Below are 18,094 nucleotides of genomic sequence, written 5' to 3' on the forward strand. Positions count from 1 at the left end.
AAAAAAAAAAAAAAAGGTCATGAAGAACCTAGGGGCAAGACGGGAATAAAGTCACAGACCTACTAGAGAATGGACTTGAGGATATGCGGAGGGCGAAGGGTAAGCTGTGACAAAGTGAGAGAGTGTCATGGACATATATACACTACCAAACGTAAAATAGATAGCTAGTGGGAAGCAGCCGCATAGCACAGGGAGATCAGCTCGGTGCTATGTGACCACCTAGAGGGGTGGGATAGGGAGGGTGGGAGGGAGGGAGACGCAACAGGGAAGAGATATGGGGATATATGTATATGTATAACTGATTCACTTTGTTATAAAGCAGAAACTAACACACCATTGTAAAGCAATTATACTCCAATAAAGATGTTAAAAAAAAAAAAAGCAAGCATACTTGCACTGAGCAGCCCTCAGTCAAAGTCTGAAGCCAGCTGGTGAACAAACAGCCCAGCCCCTGCCCCCAATTTGGGTGGGAAAACTCTGAGGCACGTGTTTCATACCATTCACCAGCATTTCCTCGGGGGGATTAAGTTCTGGTCTCCCATTGTAGTTTCCTTGTATTTCCCAAACCAACTACTTGAACTCAAAACCTGATATTGGGGTCTGCTACCCAAATTGCCATCTCCCCCAGCCTCCACCCCGCAACTACTGCTGTTTCCTTCACCAGAAAAAAGCACGGTTGACAGAAGCAGTAAAGTCAGGGATGGATAGAAGGTTATGCTGCACTTCTCTAACCAGCAGAGGCTGAACACGCCGCTCATGAAGCAGGACTACCATGCAGACTCGGGGAGTCTCAGGTTGGAGGGTAGAAGGTGCCCCAAAGAGACCTGCTGAGGGTACGAAACTTAAGTCCCCCGTTTTATCCTACAAATTCGTGTGAGGTTTGCACACTACTGCATGATCTACCCTGTGTTTTAAACACCCACCACCCACTCTGAGTACAATGGATTTTGCAGAAACATGGATACCGCATTTTCCTTGGGGCTTCATGCATGTCGTGCTATTTGAGAGGGAATGGCCCTGAAGGCTCTAGAATTGCTCTCTGGATTAGATCAGAAGTCAGAGCGATGTTTCTACACTGCAGTTTTAGGTGCTTTCTCCAGAACATTTACTGAATGGCCCTCAGAATTATGCTACTGCCCTACAAAGAAAAACACAGTAAGAAATGGACCTCCAAAATCCTCCTTGCAAGTAAGTGGTCATGATTGCATGAGGCAAAATGAGACACCACAGAATAAGAAGAATGCGGGAGATGAGAGGATTCTGGGACAACTCCCCCCCTTCCTCCATGTAGAGTGAACACCATGCTCACTCATGTTTGTCCTTCCTATTCTGATATTCTTCCCTTTCCTCATTTGCCCAGCACCATTTTTTCTTCCTTATCCTCCACATACATTGTAGGCAGCCTTAAATCCTCCCTAGGACAAAGCTGAAAATGAACTAAAAAGGTGTGGGGCAGACACTGGTGGTCCACTGGGCACCACTGGGACATTCTAGGGGACAGAGGTCCTTCCTTCCTGCCTGCACCACCTCACACATCACAAAACAGTGCTGGAGCCAGATGACAGCCCAGCTCCTGATCAAAAGCTTCCTCTCCTCCCTTCCTTGAGTTTGCAAAAGGGCTCATTCCTGCATTTAAAGAACACAAGCAAACTAAACCATCATATATTTAACCTGTTTTTTTTTTTTCCATCCGCAAAAGGTGGCTTTTATTTATGAAATATGCAGATCTGAGTCAGTGCCTTGAAGCTTGCTCAATTCAAGGTACTGCACTGAATGGTATATAAATTACAGCACCAAATTGACAGATACAACCAAGGATAAATGTATAATGTAACTCAGTTATGAGTAAGCTGAATTACCAACTCTGCTAAACACACGCTTATCATCTCTGTGTGAATTCATATTACAAAAAGCCCTTAATGGAACCAAGACTCTTCTCCTTTCCTAAATTCAGGGTACTTTTGATTCAAACAAACCTAAATTCCTAGGCTGTTTTTTAAAAATTCTAAACATATTTTAGCCTTTAAGAGTGAATGCAGGAGTATAAACTGATGCAACTTTTCTAGAAAGCAATTTGGCAGTAAACATCAAGAGTCTTAAAAATGTTCCTCTGCTTTTACTCAGTAATTCCATTTCTGAGTACCTACCTACAGAAGAGGACTGGAATGCTGATCACTGATATACAAAAATGGATTATATATAAAAAGGTGCATCTCATGTAAAAAGAAGCAAAAAATAGGAAATAATCCAAATGGCCAACACTAGCAGAACTATCTACTTATGCAGCAGCGGTCACAGCATATATTATTATTCTGCAGTTATTAGCAATGATGTTGCGTGAGTTTTACCTACCTGAAACGCTCAAACAGAAAAAGTAGGAAAGAGAACTGCACAGTGTACACCCAGCTATTACACACATGGACATCCACAAATATATAATCGGAGGAAATGCACCAAAATTATCTGAGGGATGGGGTTATAAGTAATTTTTATTTTCTTTTTCATATGTCTCTATTTTCCAATGTTCAGCGATGAGCAATGTCCTCACCTATGATCAGTAATTAAAATAAAAGCTGCACTTCAAAGTAGGAAGTAGTGTAGAAATCCACCACAAAGCACCTTGATTACAATGTCCTCCTTTTTATTAAATTATAAAACTGACTGCAGTCAATACACACACTTTTGGGAATGTGTTTTTCTCAAGTATCTGCTTTCGTGGAACACGTGGTTTTAAACAGACAGACAAAATACTTCTTGGTCTTCAAGCTATTTAGCACTGGTAGCCAAACTACCAAGTATAGCTATTATATATACAGTCAGAATTTATGGAAAATATTACAAAGACAAATGTCTTGAAAAGATGACACAGTGCGGAGAAAACCATAGCTCTTAAACTGGTATAAAAATGTAGTCAAAATGTTTTAGTCCATTATGGCTTTGCATAAAGCTTCAAAAGAAGAAAATTTAAGACACTTCTCATCAAAGGCACTTACATAGTTGTAATAAAATACTTCTTTGAATTCAGTTTGAGTCAGACAGTATTTTTATTTATTTTTTTCAACATTCTGTCTCTCATTGAAACGGTCCTGGAAGGCAGCTATTAATGAAGAAAAATAGTTATCATTTCTTAATATATATGTTAAAAATATGCAAACAGAATTAATACAGATTTTGGTCCACTGAAGCAGGTAACAGTATCAGACGGTAGTGTTTCTCTGAATTCTGAGCCAAAAGCCATAAGCTCCCCAGACTCAGTCCCCTGGGCTCCCCAGGAAGTGCCCCTACATCTCCACAGTGCATCAAAACTGCAAAGAACCATCCTCCCACGGTTGGTGGGAATGCTGCTCTGAGGGGGCGGCAGCGGGGCGCACCAGAGTCAATCCTCGGGCATCTATAATTCCGTGTCCCGGTACTGGGAATGCTGGCCGTAATAACTGCGTTTTGAGTGTTCCGACAGCTGCTGCCGGTATTCTTCCTCCTCGGCGTCACTGCCATAACTCCCTCTGGGATCCTGATAAAGTCTGGCAGGACCTTTCTGCGGCTCGGGGGCCCTGGAACTAACAAAGTGAGAGGGTTACATGAAGCCGAAAGCTCGGGCCTCCCCGCCCGTGATGCATGCAGTGGTCCACTGCCCAGGATGGCTGGCTCACCTGAGTTGCACTCTGCTGTCAAACCAGGGCACTCCTGGCCCGGCTCCGGGTTCCCAGAGTGGTAGGAGTGAGGACGGGAATAACAGGTCAAGGCCAATGCCCACTTGAGCAGCAAGTGGGGAAGCCAGCCACATGCTCCCTGACCTAAGAGCTCTCCAGCCGGATGTGGGTGCCTTCCTAAGCTCACTGGCTAAAAGCTCACAAGCAGAGCAAGTTCTTTGCCAGTTTCAGTCAATTATACCAAATCCCCTCTGTTGCCAGGGGCCACCTGGTAGGCTGTGCCACAGTTCAACTGGTAAAGAAGAAATCTGCCTCTAGTTTTCTGTTGCGTTAAAACTAGACTCTAGTTTCCAGTCAGAATGGCTGCAAGAAAACGTGACTTTTTTCGTTTGTTTCCTATTCTCAGAAGCAGGAAATGATCCAGCGTAAAATCTCAACGGGAAGACACTGTGATAATTACTAGCGCTTATGTAGCACTTTAAACATAAAGCATCTTACCAACACCGGTCGATTGATGTCATCTTCCGTTCAGACCACAGCTCAGCACAAGTGGCCTGACTTTGCTAGGCGACGCAAAGGAATTAAGGAGCTTGGCTAAGAGCTAGAAAATATTAGCAATGAAACAATTGGCATCTAAGCCGCAGGAATTTTGCTCATGTGCTATCCTAACATAATTTAACACATCTGTGCTCCAATGGGTCTAATGGGACTGACTTGGAATGTCAATGATTACACTGTGTCAGTTTTAGCACACAATCAACACTACCATAAAATTTTGACTCTATGATCTTTACAATTAAATTTGACTGAATAAGCAGTTGACCAGGAAAAAAAAGAAAAACCTTCTTGTTACTTCGAAATGTAGGTGAAAAAAATTCTTTCTTAGGCATCCAAGTCCTAGACAAGCCCCTTTTTTAGACCTATACCTTCCGAGCAGCTCTTACCTTGTGTACTGGGGCGGGCCGGGCTCCGGCTTGTGTGTTTTGATTGGAACTGCATAGATATCAGGATGCTTCTGAGCAATTTCAATCTGTGGTGATTAAGAAAAAAAAGAGGGAAGGGATGAATGACTAGACAGTCAGCTTGCTCATTTCCTGCTGGTTCCATTTTCCAATCCCATTTCAAGGAGAAGAGGAAAAACAGAAGCAAATCTCTAGTTTCCAGGGTTGTATGTGATGCCTAGTGGTATACATCAAACAGGAAAAATGTTTAAAACTAATGAAATTCTGCTGCATGCTACAATATGGTTGAACCTTCAGGACGCTATGCTAAGTGAAATAAGCCAGTCACATAAAGACAAATACTGTGATTCCACTTATATGAGGCTCCTAAGCTGTCAAATTCATGGAGACAGACAGTAGAATGGTGGTTAAGGGACTGGGGCAGGAGGTGATGGGGGTCATTAATATTGACATATACAGAGCTTCAGCTGGGGACGATGACAAAGTTCTGGGGATGGATGGTGGAGGTGGTTCACAGCAACGTGAATATACTGAATGCCCTGAACACTTACAAATGGTTAAAATGGTAAGTTTTATGTATATTTTACCACCAAAAAAAAAAGGAAGAAAGAAAAGAAAAAAGAGGCCTCTTGCCATCTGAGATGGCCCACACTCTCTCTGTGGAGTGTTTTCTCCCAGGGCCACTCTTGCCTGTTGAGATGAACAGTGTCCTGTCTATGGAATGTGTATCTCTAAATAAATCCACTTCTTATCTATCGTTTTATCTCTCATTGAATTCTTTCTGAGATGAGACATAAAGAACCTGAGCTTCCCGCTCGGTGCTTTGTGACCACCTCGAGGGGTGGGATAGGGAGGGTGGGAGGGAGACGCAAGAGGGAGGAGATACGGGGATATATGTGTGTGTATAGCTGATTCACTTCCTTGTACAGCAGAAACTAACACACCACTGTAAAGCAATTATACTCCAATAAAGATGTTAAAAAAAAAAAAAAAAGAGCTTCAGTAAGTCTTGACACCAGGAACTAAGGCCCCCAGCCAGGTGGAGGATGGAATGATGATGTTGACCCTCCTGACATCAATCAGCTAAAGCTTGGACTCTGTCAAGCTCTGCCCCAATTCTACGCTGAATTCTCTGCTCAAGCCCCCTGATGAATACGCACGTACCCTTAGTTTAAAACCTCCCCAGTTTTGCAGCTCGGGAGACGCTACTTTGAGAAAAGATCCCCAGTGTTCTCCTTACTTACAGTGAGTAATAAATCCTTCCTTCTCCCGCCCCCGCCACCAAAAAAACAAAAAAGAAAACCAGAAAAAGGCTCAGAAGCACTGCCACTGTTATGACAAACTTAAATGAAAAAAACTCCCATAACCACTGGGCACAATATGCTTAAATTTTTCTCTGGCTTCTGAAAGGCTTTTGTGCACATGGCACAAAAATTCAAACAGTATCAAAAAGGACAATCTACGGGCCTTTCAGTTTTAGCACCCAAGGGGTGCACAGTTTCTATGGCAAATCTGGGAGCAAATTAAAACTCAGTTATCAACTGTTTTAACAAAAAACCATTTCAAAGAGGCCACTGATTCTCTTGTCACACTTCCCCATTCTAGAACCTGATATAAAGTTCTGAAGTATGAAGGGCAGAATCCTATTTGCCTACAATGTTAGGTTTTCTTGACTGGAAGAACAAGGGATGCACTGATAGCTGGCCATCTGGAAATGACACACATACAGGATGTGCCTTTGTATCACGCGTGTGAACATCCTTTCATGTTTGTGGCAGGGGCAAAAGGACTGCAAATCATTATACCGCAATGAAACTTCTTTAAAATTCTTACTGATGACATGCTAAGATGACCTAGTGGTTGAAAAAGAATTACCCTTGCATTCTGCGCTTCTTGGAGCTCTTGCATTCTCTGTAATCTCGCCTTGTGATCCATCTTCTCAAATATTTTTACTTTGCCCAGGACAGACTTGGGGGCGCTGTCGTGCTCCTCACTGCCCTCTCCCACCTCCTCACTCTCTGGGGGAGGGACGGGAGTGAAGGGCTTCAGTATAGGCCGTCCAAAGGTGGGTTTTGCTGCAATAGGAGGTGGACATCCTTTGGTAGATGTCCCGGGAATTTCATCACCGGCAACAGCTGAGGGGTTTGACTTGTATTCATAGGATCTAGAGAAGTCAATGGATTCTTCTTTGTTTTGGGTTTTGACCTGCAGAGAGCAATGACATAGTTTTAACCGTGAGCTTTCGGTTTATTTTCAAATCTCTATTAGTGATTTAATACACTCCATTTCCTGATCAGTTTCCAAAGGTGGTCAACAAATTCCATTCCGACAAGGAATCAAATACGGCAAGGCACACGGCCACTGATCTGGCATCCGGAGCCCTACCTCACTCCCTACAGAAGAGAATTAAGTGCTCAGGAAAGCAAGAGCGTGCTGGGGACGTGCTAGGAGGCCCGCAAGTGCTAGAGGTGGATCAGACCTCACTTTGTACTAGAGGAGATCAGAATTTTGGAAAAGACCTCAGAACAAGTAAGGCTTCAGGATGGAATAGTGGCTCCTGAGCTCACACCACACCGAGGGTGCGTGCCCTGGCCCGGAGGTCCAGCCAGAGGTGCAGGAGACTGGGGTGGGGAGCGGGGAGGGAGCATATCACGCTGATGGCCACTTTTTCTTCATACTTCCATCCTAGGCCTGCTTGTCAATTTTCACTGATCTATTTTAGGAGGTCACCAATTACTTCTGAAAGCTCAATCAATTATTACTTTCTTCTTATCTAAAGTATTGAGTTAGAGAGAGAAATTTTATTGGGTTATAAGGAAAAGCCTATAGTCATAGCTTTGATTCAGAGAGGGGTAAAGCATCGTATGACATACGCCCATGTGTCCTCACATTGATTCTGTTCTGGACAATGGTTTATTTAAAAAAGAAATTAAATGGTCCTCATAATGAGACGCATTGTCAACAGTGGTGGTGATTGTTTTCTTTAGCAAGTCACCAGGAAGGATTTTTCAGGTGCATCTAAATCAGATTGTGGGCAGAAAAATCTAATAGGACAGAAGAAGAAAAACAGATTCTAAGACAGGTGATTCTGGGCATGCAGTATTTATCAAACTTTTATTCTTTCTACATAAATAAACAAACAAATAAAACAAAACAAAACGAAACAAACACTAATAGTCCTAAAATTATACGCTCTTCTAAAACTGCCTTTCCATTCTACTTTTTCACCTTTTCCTAATTTTTGGTTTCACCCAAAAGGCCAAAAGATAGGCTCTAATAGAGAACCTGGTGAGTCAAAAACAGAATCCAATGCCATATTATTGTGCGTGCTCCTCCCTGGCTATGCGAGGAGCTCCAGGGGCATGTGCTTCCTTCTCCTTCCCATCCTGGGCTTCCCAGCCACGTACCTTGGGCGGCTCTGGCTTGAATGCCGGGGGCGGGCTATTGTCCCTAAGTTGATCTCTGTTAGCAGCCCTCCTCATCTGAGCTCGTGGCTCTGGGCTAGGTTTCCTTATGCTCTACAAGACATAAACGTTCATTCATAACAAGAACATCCCAGCAGAAAGAAGAGAGCACTGGTCTGCTTTGCTGGAGTTCTTCGAACTTGTGGGAATTCAGATGTTAAGGTGCATAACTTGCATAAGTTGAGCTACTGACCCAGTGCTTCTTTACTGAAAAGGCAGATACCAGGCATATTCTCCCATTAGCAAGTGCTTAAGATACATTTTTCCAAAACTTAGCTGCATCTCTCCCTTTAAAGTATGAAAACAAAAGGTCTTCCTAAAGTCTAAAATCTCTTTTGTCACTAACAGCTGTTAACATTTTAAAGCATTAGCTCAGCTGTATCTGCAGACATTCATGAGTTAATTTATTCTTTACAACTTGTCCAGCAGTATGTACTAATTTGTCATGGTGAGCTGTTCCTCCTTTCAACTTGTATTTTTGGTACTTATACTTCGTAAAGAATAAAATCATTCATTGAAATGAGCTAAACTGCTAAAGAGAAGTCCACAGTATTAATTATCCAAATATATGGAGAGTCTTGTCTACAAAGGTAATTATCCCAATGTTCTCTGAGGTATAACTAATAATCGCTCTGGTCCTTAGTGCTGGCAATGTGATTCCTAGGATCACAGAAGCTGTCTATTCGCTGGTCAGTGGATGCATAGTACATGAGATCAGACATATAATTAATCAGTGAACTCAATCAAAAAATTGAAATACAAGAGAGAAGGAAACTGATGGGGAAACAGGAGTTTTTGCAAGATTAGAAAGGTTAAAGGTAGGGTGGAGAAGAAAAAGCACGGATACCTAAGAGTACAGAGAGAGACCTAATCAAAGGTTACAAGTAAATACACCAATACCGTATTTAAGAATAATGTCCCACTTGTAATTTGGACGGCTGGCCCGATATCATGACGTCATGCCCGACAGCATCTGTGTGATGAGTGCTGATCACTCAAGCTCTCCCAGCGCTTAGCTCCTGTCCCACTCCCCCATGGACCACGTCCGCAACCATACAGGGATTGGCTTGGAACGAGAGGCTCCCTAGACATCATCCGCTCCAACCCTTAGGAATACCTGCCACAGCACCCTGAATAAACAGCTGGCCAGAGGAATTCAAGTGAAACGCCAGAACCTCCTTTTCCTGCCCAGGGCCGGGCAGCCCATGGCCTCCTCGCCTCACCTCCTCGTGCTGCACCGGCTCCGAGGAGCGGGTGATGGCAGACACCAGCGGCTCCTCAGCCGGCTCATCCAGCTCATTGTCAGTGTAGGCACCTCCTTCGCCGTCGGTGTCTTCAAAGTCACTGATGAGGCGGCTGTCGCAACTCAGATAGTCCGCGCCCATGGCGGTTAAGTAGGACATGCGGTCTTCGGGGTCATCATCCATCCCTTCCATCTAGAGGAATTTGTTTTGGAGGGTCAGTGGGATCTGACATGGCTCCTGGGAGTGAGGACTCAAGAAGATTCCCAAGGGCACAGCCAAGTGACTGAAACCTTGACTTGTTCTAGAAAGGGAAGCCACCTTCATCTTCCTGAAATCACTTGGCTTTAAATTACTATGTTAATTTTTGTGCAGAGACTCAGATTAGAAACCCTCCGCCCTATCTCTCCTTGCCACCATCCATCCTATATACCACTACTGAGCCAGGCCTTCCTCAGATTGTTGCACTTTTCTTCCAGAATTTGGCCCTCCTCCAGCTGTCTCTGTTGTATTTGTCTCCTAGCAATAGTGCACGCTGCCTTGAGCTGCGCACCTCTCCGCTCATCCATGAGATTCTCAAATCCTTGAGGGCAGAAGCTATGTCCTGTTCAACTTGTTCTCACCACAGAGGCTAGCACAAAGCCATAGTGGGTATAAGCACTCAGTAGACGCTACTAGATACTCTGACTAAACACGCAGTTCCTAAAGGGCAAGAGTAGGCTCAACCATCTAACTGGTAATGAAGGCACTTCCGCAACAAAAATCGTACCTCTAACGTCTCACAAACTACCTCAATTCATCTGGACCACAGAATACCAGCACCAAAGGCTCCTAGAACCACAGGGAATTCTATAGTTTCTTTGCTTCCTCCCTGAAGTAGGGCTGTGTGTAAACTGCCTCCACAGATGAGACGCGAGCCAAGGTTAGGCGCCTATACAAGTACCCAATGTTCTCTCATCACCTACTCAAATCCCTAGGACACATTCTCTGCCAAACTTCTTTCTAAGCCAATGATTCAAACTCCATTTGCTTTTCTTCTTTCTATTAATTTTTAACCATGTTCTCCACATAGCTCAGCCTCACCTCTCTACTCTGGGTTTCCCAAGTCCTTTGTAATAAGCTGTGGAGCTCAACACAAGGTCTTGTAAGCTCTGATTAGTGTGCTTGGAACAAAACACTAGTTACTACGTTAAAAGCAAAAGGGAAGTGAATGTAGGGCTGCATATATCCCATTCTGCTTTTCTTGTAAAAGTCCCTTCATTTTATTACTTTTTCAGAGAATTTATAAATTTTCGAACTACTGATGCACGTGTTGGGAGCACTTGAAATGGGCATGGTTTTACTACATTCACTACCCTCTGGAGAAAAAACTCAGAACGCAGACTCTCACCTCATAGCAGAGTATCTGTGCCACATACCTTTCCTTCGGAGACCCAAACTGCTTCTCCTTGCTGATGCTGAATCGTGTCCTTCAGGCTGCCAAACCAGCTATTGTTGGCTGAATTTAGGTTGATTGTAGCTATAGAAATGCAAACCAAAAGGTGTGCCTCAATTTCCAGAGAAATTTTTATTAGAAATCCCATTGGACATAATTTATCCTAACTTTCATATTTAAGTTAAAACTTTGGCAGATGAAAGAGAAAGTGTTTACAAATATTTGAACACTAAATCCCTTTAGTCGAATGCAATTAAAACTTTTGCCATCTTGGGGCTTCCCTGGTGGCACAGTGGTTAAGAATCCTCCTGCCAATGCAGGGGGACACGGGTTCGAGCCCTGGTCCAGGAAGATCCCACATGCCACGGAGCAACTAAGCCCGTGTGCCACAACTACTGAAGCCCACACGCCTAGAACCCGTGCTCCACAACAAGAGAAGCCACCGCAATGAGAAGCCCGCGTACTGCAATGAAGAGTAGGCCTCGCACGCCGCAACTAGAGAAAGCCCGTGCACAGCAACGAAGATACAACACAGCCAAAAATAAAAATAAATAAAATAAACAAATTTATATTAAAAAAAAACCTATTACCATCTGGCTGTTGGAGTTTACATTACAGGTGGATGTTATAAAGCTAAAAATGGATTAATTTCTTTAAAGAATGTCTATTTTTCAGAAAAGCTACCTTTAAAAAATTTGTTGTTTTTATTTTGGCCACGCCATACAGCTTGCGGGATCTCAGTTCCCCAACCAGGGACTGAAGCCAGGCCACGGCAGTGAAAGCGCCAAATACTAACCACTAGACTACCAGGAAACTCCCAAATATGTTTTTAAACAGTGTGTTTTCAGGGGCAAAGATAACACATCTGAACCAAATATAAATGTGCTATATTTTAAAGATCAATGCATAGGAACATTATAAGTGAGAAAAACATATACCAAGGTACATGTTATCTCCAATAAAAAACTAAAGATAACATTTAAATGAATATCATTTTGATAGGATTAAACATTTTAGAATATAGACATAGATTAGCCAAACTGTACAGGTGTGTATTTACGGAACATACATTTTCTATTCAGAACAAAGTATATCTTATGTAATGGCACTTACTATGACTGGCCAAGCAGCTTTCCAAATACCTTACACGGATTAGCTCATTTCATGCTTAAACAAACCTCACGAGGTGGGTATTGCTATCATCCCTGTTTTACAGGTGAGAAACTGAAGCACAGTAGTGAAAGTAACTAGCCCAAGGCCTCGCACCAAGCCAGTGGAAAAGCCTGGATGCAAACTCAGAAGTTTGCTTTTAGAGTCTATGGTCTTAGCCACGGCATGACAAACATGAATTTATAGCACCGGTATAAAATACCAACCAAGTAAAACACATGTGATTCGTTCTTCAGCAATATATATTTATGGACCTAATGCGGATAAACCAGATAGTCAAAATTGGGCCTAAAATGAACAAACTGAAGGTAAATTAGGATTTTTAAAAACTATACCACCATGGCCTGTTACTAAGGGGTATTGCATTATGTGGCACCCAAAAGAAAATTGGAACTTGTTGATAAAACTTGTTCGGCAGCCTGTCCCACCTATCCTGGAGTCTGCATAATTCTTTGTAAAGAGCCAAAAAGAACCAGTAAGCAAATTTCGTAAGCAATTATGCTTCAGGTTTTCTTCCTAGTAACGTATAGCGTTCTTTCATTTAAAGAGTCCTAACACTGACCTTGGAAAATCCTGAATGAGCTTACAGTTTCCTTGGTTATTAATTATTTACAGCATTAGAATAAACTGATACCTTGGACAACTCAAGGAAAATTAACCTTGATTCCTTGGACTTTTGTATCCTTATCATGGTATTTTAAAAAGATTATTGTCCTCTTGGTAACAGAAGTGAGATCTGGCACCCTATAGACAAAATGAGTGATTTGCACTAAGTGTATACAGAACATTCAGCTGCCTTTTAAAGCTTTATGTTGGAGCTGTCTGAGATGAGTACAGTTTGTATTTATCATGAGGAAAACCTAAAGTTAAAAGGGGCATTTGTGAAACGCAGAAAATATGTTCATGCCCCCTGATAAAATGAAAAAAGTCAGAAACCTCTCATTGAACCCACATTGAGTCAAGTACATGAAAAAAAAAAAAAGACCTTTACAGTGACTAATTTCCTAAGCCCCATAAAAAGGTAATTTCCAACTAAGTTGGTAACATCCAACTCATGCAGGTGACCTCTCTTTAACAGGTAGGTGCACAGCTATGATGCTTCCCTTCACTTGAAATCAAGTTCCTTTGGTTCACTATTGGCTTGTGCTCCTTAACTTTTTCAGATTCTTTGACTACAAGCAATACTGGTTAATTCCTGTTGTTCCCAACCTCTGGACTAGACCCATGTTCCCTTGGACAGAACGCCAGAAGTGAAATACTGAAAGGAGCTTCACTCAGCCTCCATCTCGGCTGGGAGTCCTGGGATTCTACGGGCGTCCCTTCCCAGCCCCGGCACGAGTGCGCTCGGCGCTCCTTCTCCTTCTCCACCCAAGGAGGTTGGGGAGCACGGAGAGCAACAGCAAAAGGTGACACGTGAGGCTGGAGGGGTGGGGAGAAATCGGGAGTGACTGCAATGGGTATGAAGTTTCTCTTCTGGGTGATGGAAAAGTTCTAAAATTGATGGAGCTGAGGGCTATACATCTCTGAATATACCAAAAACTACTAAATTGTACAGTTTAAGTGGGTGAATTATAGGGTATATAAATTAAATTTCAGTAAAGCTGTTCATGTGGCAGGGACCCTCTCTAAATGGACAAGCATCAGCTGAAGTGCCCGGCCAGGGAGTGTGGCAACTTCCGTCTTCTTCCTGTGGCCCTCAGAGTCCCTACATGTCCTTGGGAAACCGAGAACTGCCTCCTGCGGTTTGGGTACTTTTGACTAGTACATGATTCACTCCTCTCCCTAGGCTTTCTCAAACACTATATTATGGCATAGAAAATTTCTTTTACAATATGTAACGTTTAAAGATTTTTAAAAAGCGTAAAATAGTATCACTAATAAATAGCATTTGTTTAGCATTTCCAAAGTCTCAGGACTGAATTATACAAATTTCACATTAATGAAATCTGAGAAAACTGATAAAAGTGCTATCCTTTGGTACTTTAAAAATCCCACAATTTCATACAAAGGGTGGCCCTGTGTGGGTCTCTAAATCCACAATTCCATTTCCGTGGTATTTAAACCATGAACTGAGTGCTTCAGAAATTCCAAGAAAGCATGTAACTTAAACTTCAGGTTTTAAAAAATAATTTTTGCAACATGTGCGTGCAAATGTATTCTACAAGAAAATTTTTTAAATGAGGGGGGAGGGTTGGGCAGCCTAATATTTTAATTTACATTGACAAGTTAATTTGCTTTTGGGCAAATCTTAGAATGAAGTTTCCCTGGTCATCTCCACTTAACTAAGAAGTATCTTGAGTTTGCAAGAAGAGCCATTTTATTTTAAATTTTTTAGTTTTTATTTTTTAGGTAAAAGGCATTTATTATATTGTAAAAATAGTAATGGACGTATGTAAAAAAACAAAAGACCAAATAATTTATAAAACAAATTATACCTTTCAAAAATGACCAAGACATAACAATAGAGTATATCAGTACAAAAAAGGTAAATCAACAAGCACTAGCAATGTTAGCTTTTCCTGTAACCACTATTATTATCATACTAAGCCCTGATTTGTCCTATATCTGAAATACTAACAATTTACCAACACATTAACAGTTTACAAGTCTTCAGTTCTTCTACTCAATCATGTTTACTACACAGTAACTTCAAGGAGAGCCATTTTCATACCGTCATAATTAAATAATCACCTGCAGGAAACAAGATTTTCTTGTTACTGTGCAACAAGGAAAAAAGAAGGATATTGAGCCTGGTGAGACCACCTGTAACATAAGCCTTGATTTTCAATTACTGTTCATCATAGTAGCTCTATTTCTCCCAATTATTAATTCATTAAAATGACATAAATTTAAAATAATAAAAAAACCTTGGATTTTGGCCATGGTGCACACAATCAAATCACAGCCTGGCCAGGCTGAGTAAGACACGAGGCATAGAAAGCGCTCAGTGGAGCCATTCACACAGCTCTCAAGAGTTAAACTTAGAAGTCTGGAAGATTGCTGCGAAAGGCCATCTCATAGACAACTGGGGCCTTTTGATAAGTTACCTGGTACCCTGCTCCATCCATCTTGATGACCAAATAATTCCATACTGAAGCCTGCCAACCTATGCTGAGAGTGGATCACCTCAAAGTTCTAGATGAAATTGGACACTCACAGTGTCACAGGCTCCAACTTTAGTTATCCCGAAAACTTCAACTTCCTGATTAGCTTAATCGCAATCATACGGACCTCAGTTCAATGGGCAAATTATCTGTTAAATGGAGGAACAGCACTATATGACCCCTTTCAGCATTAGGATAATACGTCTGTGCTGTAAAGTATATAGAATATTGGACCCACAGTCAGAGACACCACAGTGTTAGTCTGGGCTTAGCCATACACTGATGTGTGACCTTGTGGAAATCACCTGGCCTTTCCTATGGCCTAATAAGACAGTGCACATGAAAGTCTGTATCACTGTTAGCCATTGCTATAATAAAAATAGTGATGATGATAATAATAATTATAGTAGTAATAGTAAAAACAACAGAGGAAAGATTATATATGAACATACCAAAAGCACAAGCTCTTAAGACGCTACATTCACAAAAACCCAGTTTATGACACACCATTCCCTTCTTTGCATTTGGCTAGATTACCTACCTCTCAGTTAGAGCACTTCACCATAGTGGTAAGTAGTGCATCTCACTCTTTAACAAGAAAAGCCAGTAAGAGTAAAATAGGGTCTAATGTGGACATTCATCATTCATTCACCCCCTCCCCTTCCCTTCCCAGTGTCAGATAAGCTAAAAATGACACAGGTTGGTGAGGACTGGCACTGAACTCAAAAGAGCTATCATTATCCTAAGGATATTAATTACATCCACACAGTCTCCTCACGTTGCTCCCACAAAACTGCATGACCAAAAACTTCATGCCACCCTGTTAGACCCTTAATTATACCACATTCACAGAACTAGTCATTTTCATAGATAGTGCATATATTCAGTTACTAAAATAGGTCACATTCTTAAATCATTTTACTTTCATGAATAACAGTAGCAGTAGGCAGTAGGTCTTCATTTCAGGAACTTTAAAAAATATTCTATGGGACTTCCCTCGTGGCACAGTGGATAAGACTCCACACTGCCAGTGCAGGGGGCCCAGTTTTGACCCCTGGTCAGGGAACTAGATCCCACATGCATGCCACAACTAAGGAGCCCACCTGCTGTAACCAAAGAGCCCATGTGCCGCAACTAAGGAGGCTTGGAGCTGCACCTAAGGAGCCCATGAGCCACAACTAAGACCCAGTGCAACCAAATAAATAAATAAATATTTTTAAAAATTCTGGAAAACTGTAGACATACACAAAAGTGGAGAGAACAGTTTAACAAACTCCCATGTACACATCACCCAACAACTATCAACTCTTGGCCAGTCTGGCCTATAGTCCCACTTAAGATTATTTAAGCAAATCCCAGACATGATACTAGGTCATCCATAAATATTTTATTTAGCATATATGCCTAAAAAATAAGAACTCTTAAAAAAACCCATAATCACAATATCATTTTCACCTTAAAAATAGGAGTAATAAATCCTTAATATCATCTAATATCCAGAGTGTTCAAGTTTCTATTTCAAGGACATTTAAAAATAATGAAACCACGTTCTGATCACCTTGTAAGTCAGCGCACGCATGGATGGTAAACAGAGAACAATGACACAATCCATAACAGATATGGGTACTTGGTGCTACACCAGGCTTAATCTCTAGCTTTGTAGTCCCACCCCAAAATTTGAGCCTCATCAAAATGACCAGGTATTGTGTATTATGGATCTTTACGATCATTTTCAAACAGTCAAAATTACAAAGCTAAATGTACAAACGCCATGAGTCTAGTATACTCACTTTACAGGATTAGCGACTTTTCAAGGAGTCATGAATAGAATTTCAGATTACTATTCTCCATTCTGATTATTTTCCTATTCCTTCCATTCTACAATTCTTTGTTTCTCACTTTTGAGCAAAGAGACTACATTCTGCATTTCACTTACCTGTGAAAAGATGTGCACAAGTTTTTTTAAGCTTGTTGGCTTGGTCGAATAGCTTCCGAGAACTTTTGTTGGATGATGGATTCAACCTCTGTCTCATGGTTTTGACACCTTGTCTAGAGTCTGGGTTGAAAAAAATCACAATCGGGAACCACTGAGTATAATTCAACAGGTCCACGGCTTTAGGAGTCACATCCAGGAGCGCATGCTTTTCCTGTTAGAAATGGGAAAAAGTTACATAAATGGGTATGTGAATGGATATATAAAGCCACGTAGCATCAAAGAGTTTGTATTGATAAGTAAAGGCTGCATCAGATAAAATGTACCAATTTAAATCAAGAAGCAGAAAATGCTTCCCTCCACTTTAATATTACCAATCTATGAGAACTTCTGAGAAAATGAATTAACAGGTTATTTGGTATAATGCTTAGAACTCAGAGAGAACCAACATATCAGTGCCACAGAACGTCAGCTGGTTTCCACACACTGAAACAGCTTATGTTTATATTCAGCTTTTATCATTAACAGTTAATAATTATTAAAAATATAGATTCTGGGCTTCCCTGGTGGCACAGTGGTTAAGAATCCGCCTGCCAGTGCAGGGGACACGGGTTCGATCCCTGGTCCGGGAAGATCCCACATGCCGCAGAGCAACTAAGCCTGCGAGCCACAGCTGCTGAGCCTGCGCTCTAGAGCCCGTGGGCCACACCTACTGAGCCCGCATGCCTAGAGCCCGTGCTCCCCAACAAGAGAAGCCACCGCAATGAGAAGCCCACGCACCGCAACGAAGAGTAGCCCCTGCTCGCCGCAACCAGAGAAAAGCCCGCGTGCAGCAACAAAGACCCAATGCAGCCAAAAAAATATATATATATATACATATATAGATTCTATTCTTGAAAAGACTGCAGCAATCCATGACCCAATTCTTTCTGACAGCATGGCCTTCTGGTGAATTTCCTCACCTGTTCAATAATTTGCCTCACGGTGTTTAACCGCACCACCCCGCTGGATTTCTCAGATCCCGCGTCTCTTGGTTCTGTTTCTGCAAAAGCAAAAAAAAAAAACAAAAACGTGGGGGGGAGGGACTGAATAAAATTTCAGAAACCACTGACAACCAAGTACACCAACCTAGCAT

General features: G+C 41.9%; 1 protein-coding gene across 7 annotated transcripts in view; it reads right to left on the minus strand.

The window, feature by feature from the left end:
• Positions 1-2,620: 2,620 nt before the first annotated feature.
• TJP2 (tight junction protein 2) overlaps positions 2,621-18,094 on the minus strand; it is a 133,778-nt gene continuing 118,304 nt past the window's right edge. For 5 of the 7 annotated variants that reach the window (XM_082470869.1, XM_082470870.1, XM_082470873.1 and 2 more), the window contains 8 exons: positions 17,922-18,001; positions 16,963-17,173; positions 10,736-10,836; positions 9,300-9,512; positions 8,020-8,130; positions 6,488-6,817; positions 4,595-4,680; positions 2,621-3,557 (listed from right to left, as the gene is read on the minus strand). In XM_082470869.1, coding sequence (XP_082326995.1) covers positions 3,392-3,557; positions 4,595-4,680; positions 6,488-6,817; positions 8,020-8,130; positions 9,300-9,512; positions 10,736-10,836; positions 16,963-17,173; positions 17,922-18,001 — 1,298 coding nt within the window. In that variant the 3' untranslated portion in view covers positions 2,621-3,391. The remainder of the gene's footprint in view (positions 3,558-4,594; positions 4,681-6,487; positions 6,818-8,019; positions 8,131-9,299; positions 9,513-10,735; positions 10,837-16,962; positions 17,174-17,921; positions 18,002-18,094) is intronic. The other 2 variants (XM_082470867.1, XM_082470871.1) reach the window with 1 other exon arrangement.

The sequence above is a fragment of the Balaenoptera physalus genome (assembly GCF_965194825.1).
Source record: "Balaenoptera physalus genome assembly, chromosome: 7".
NCBI lineage: Eukaryota > Metazoa > Chordata > Mammalia > Artiodactyla > Balaenopteridae > Balaenoptera > Balaenoptera physalus.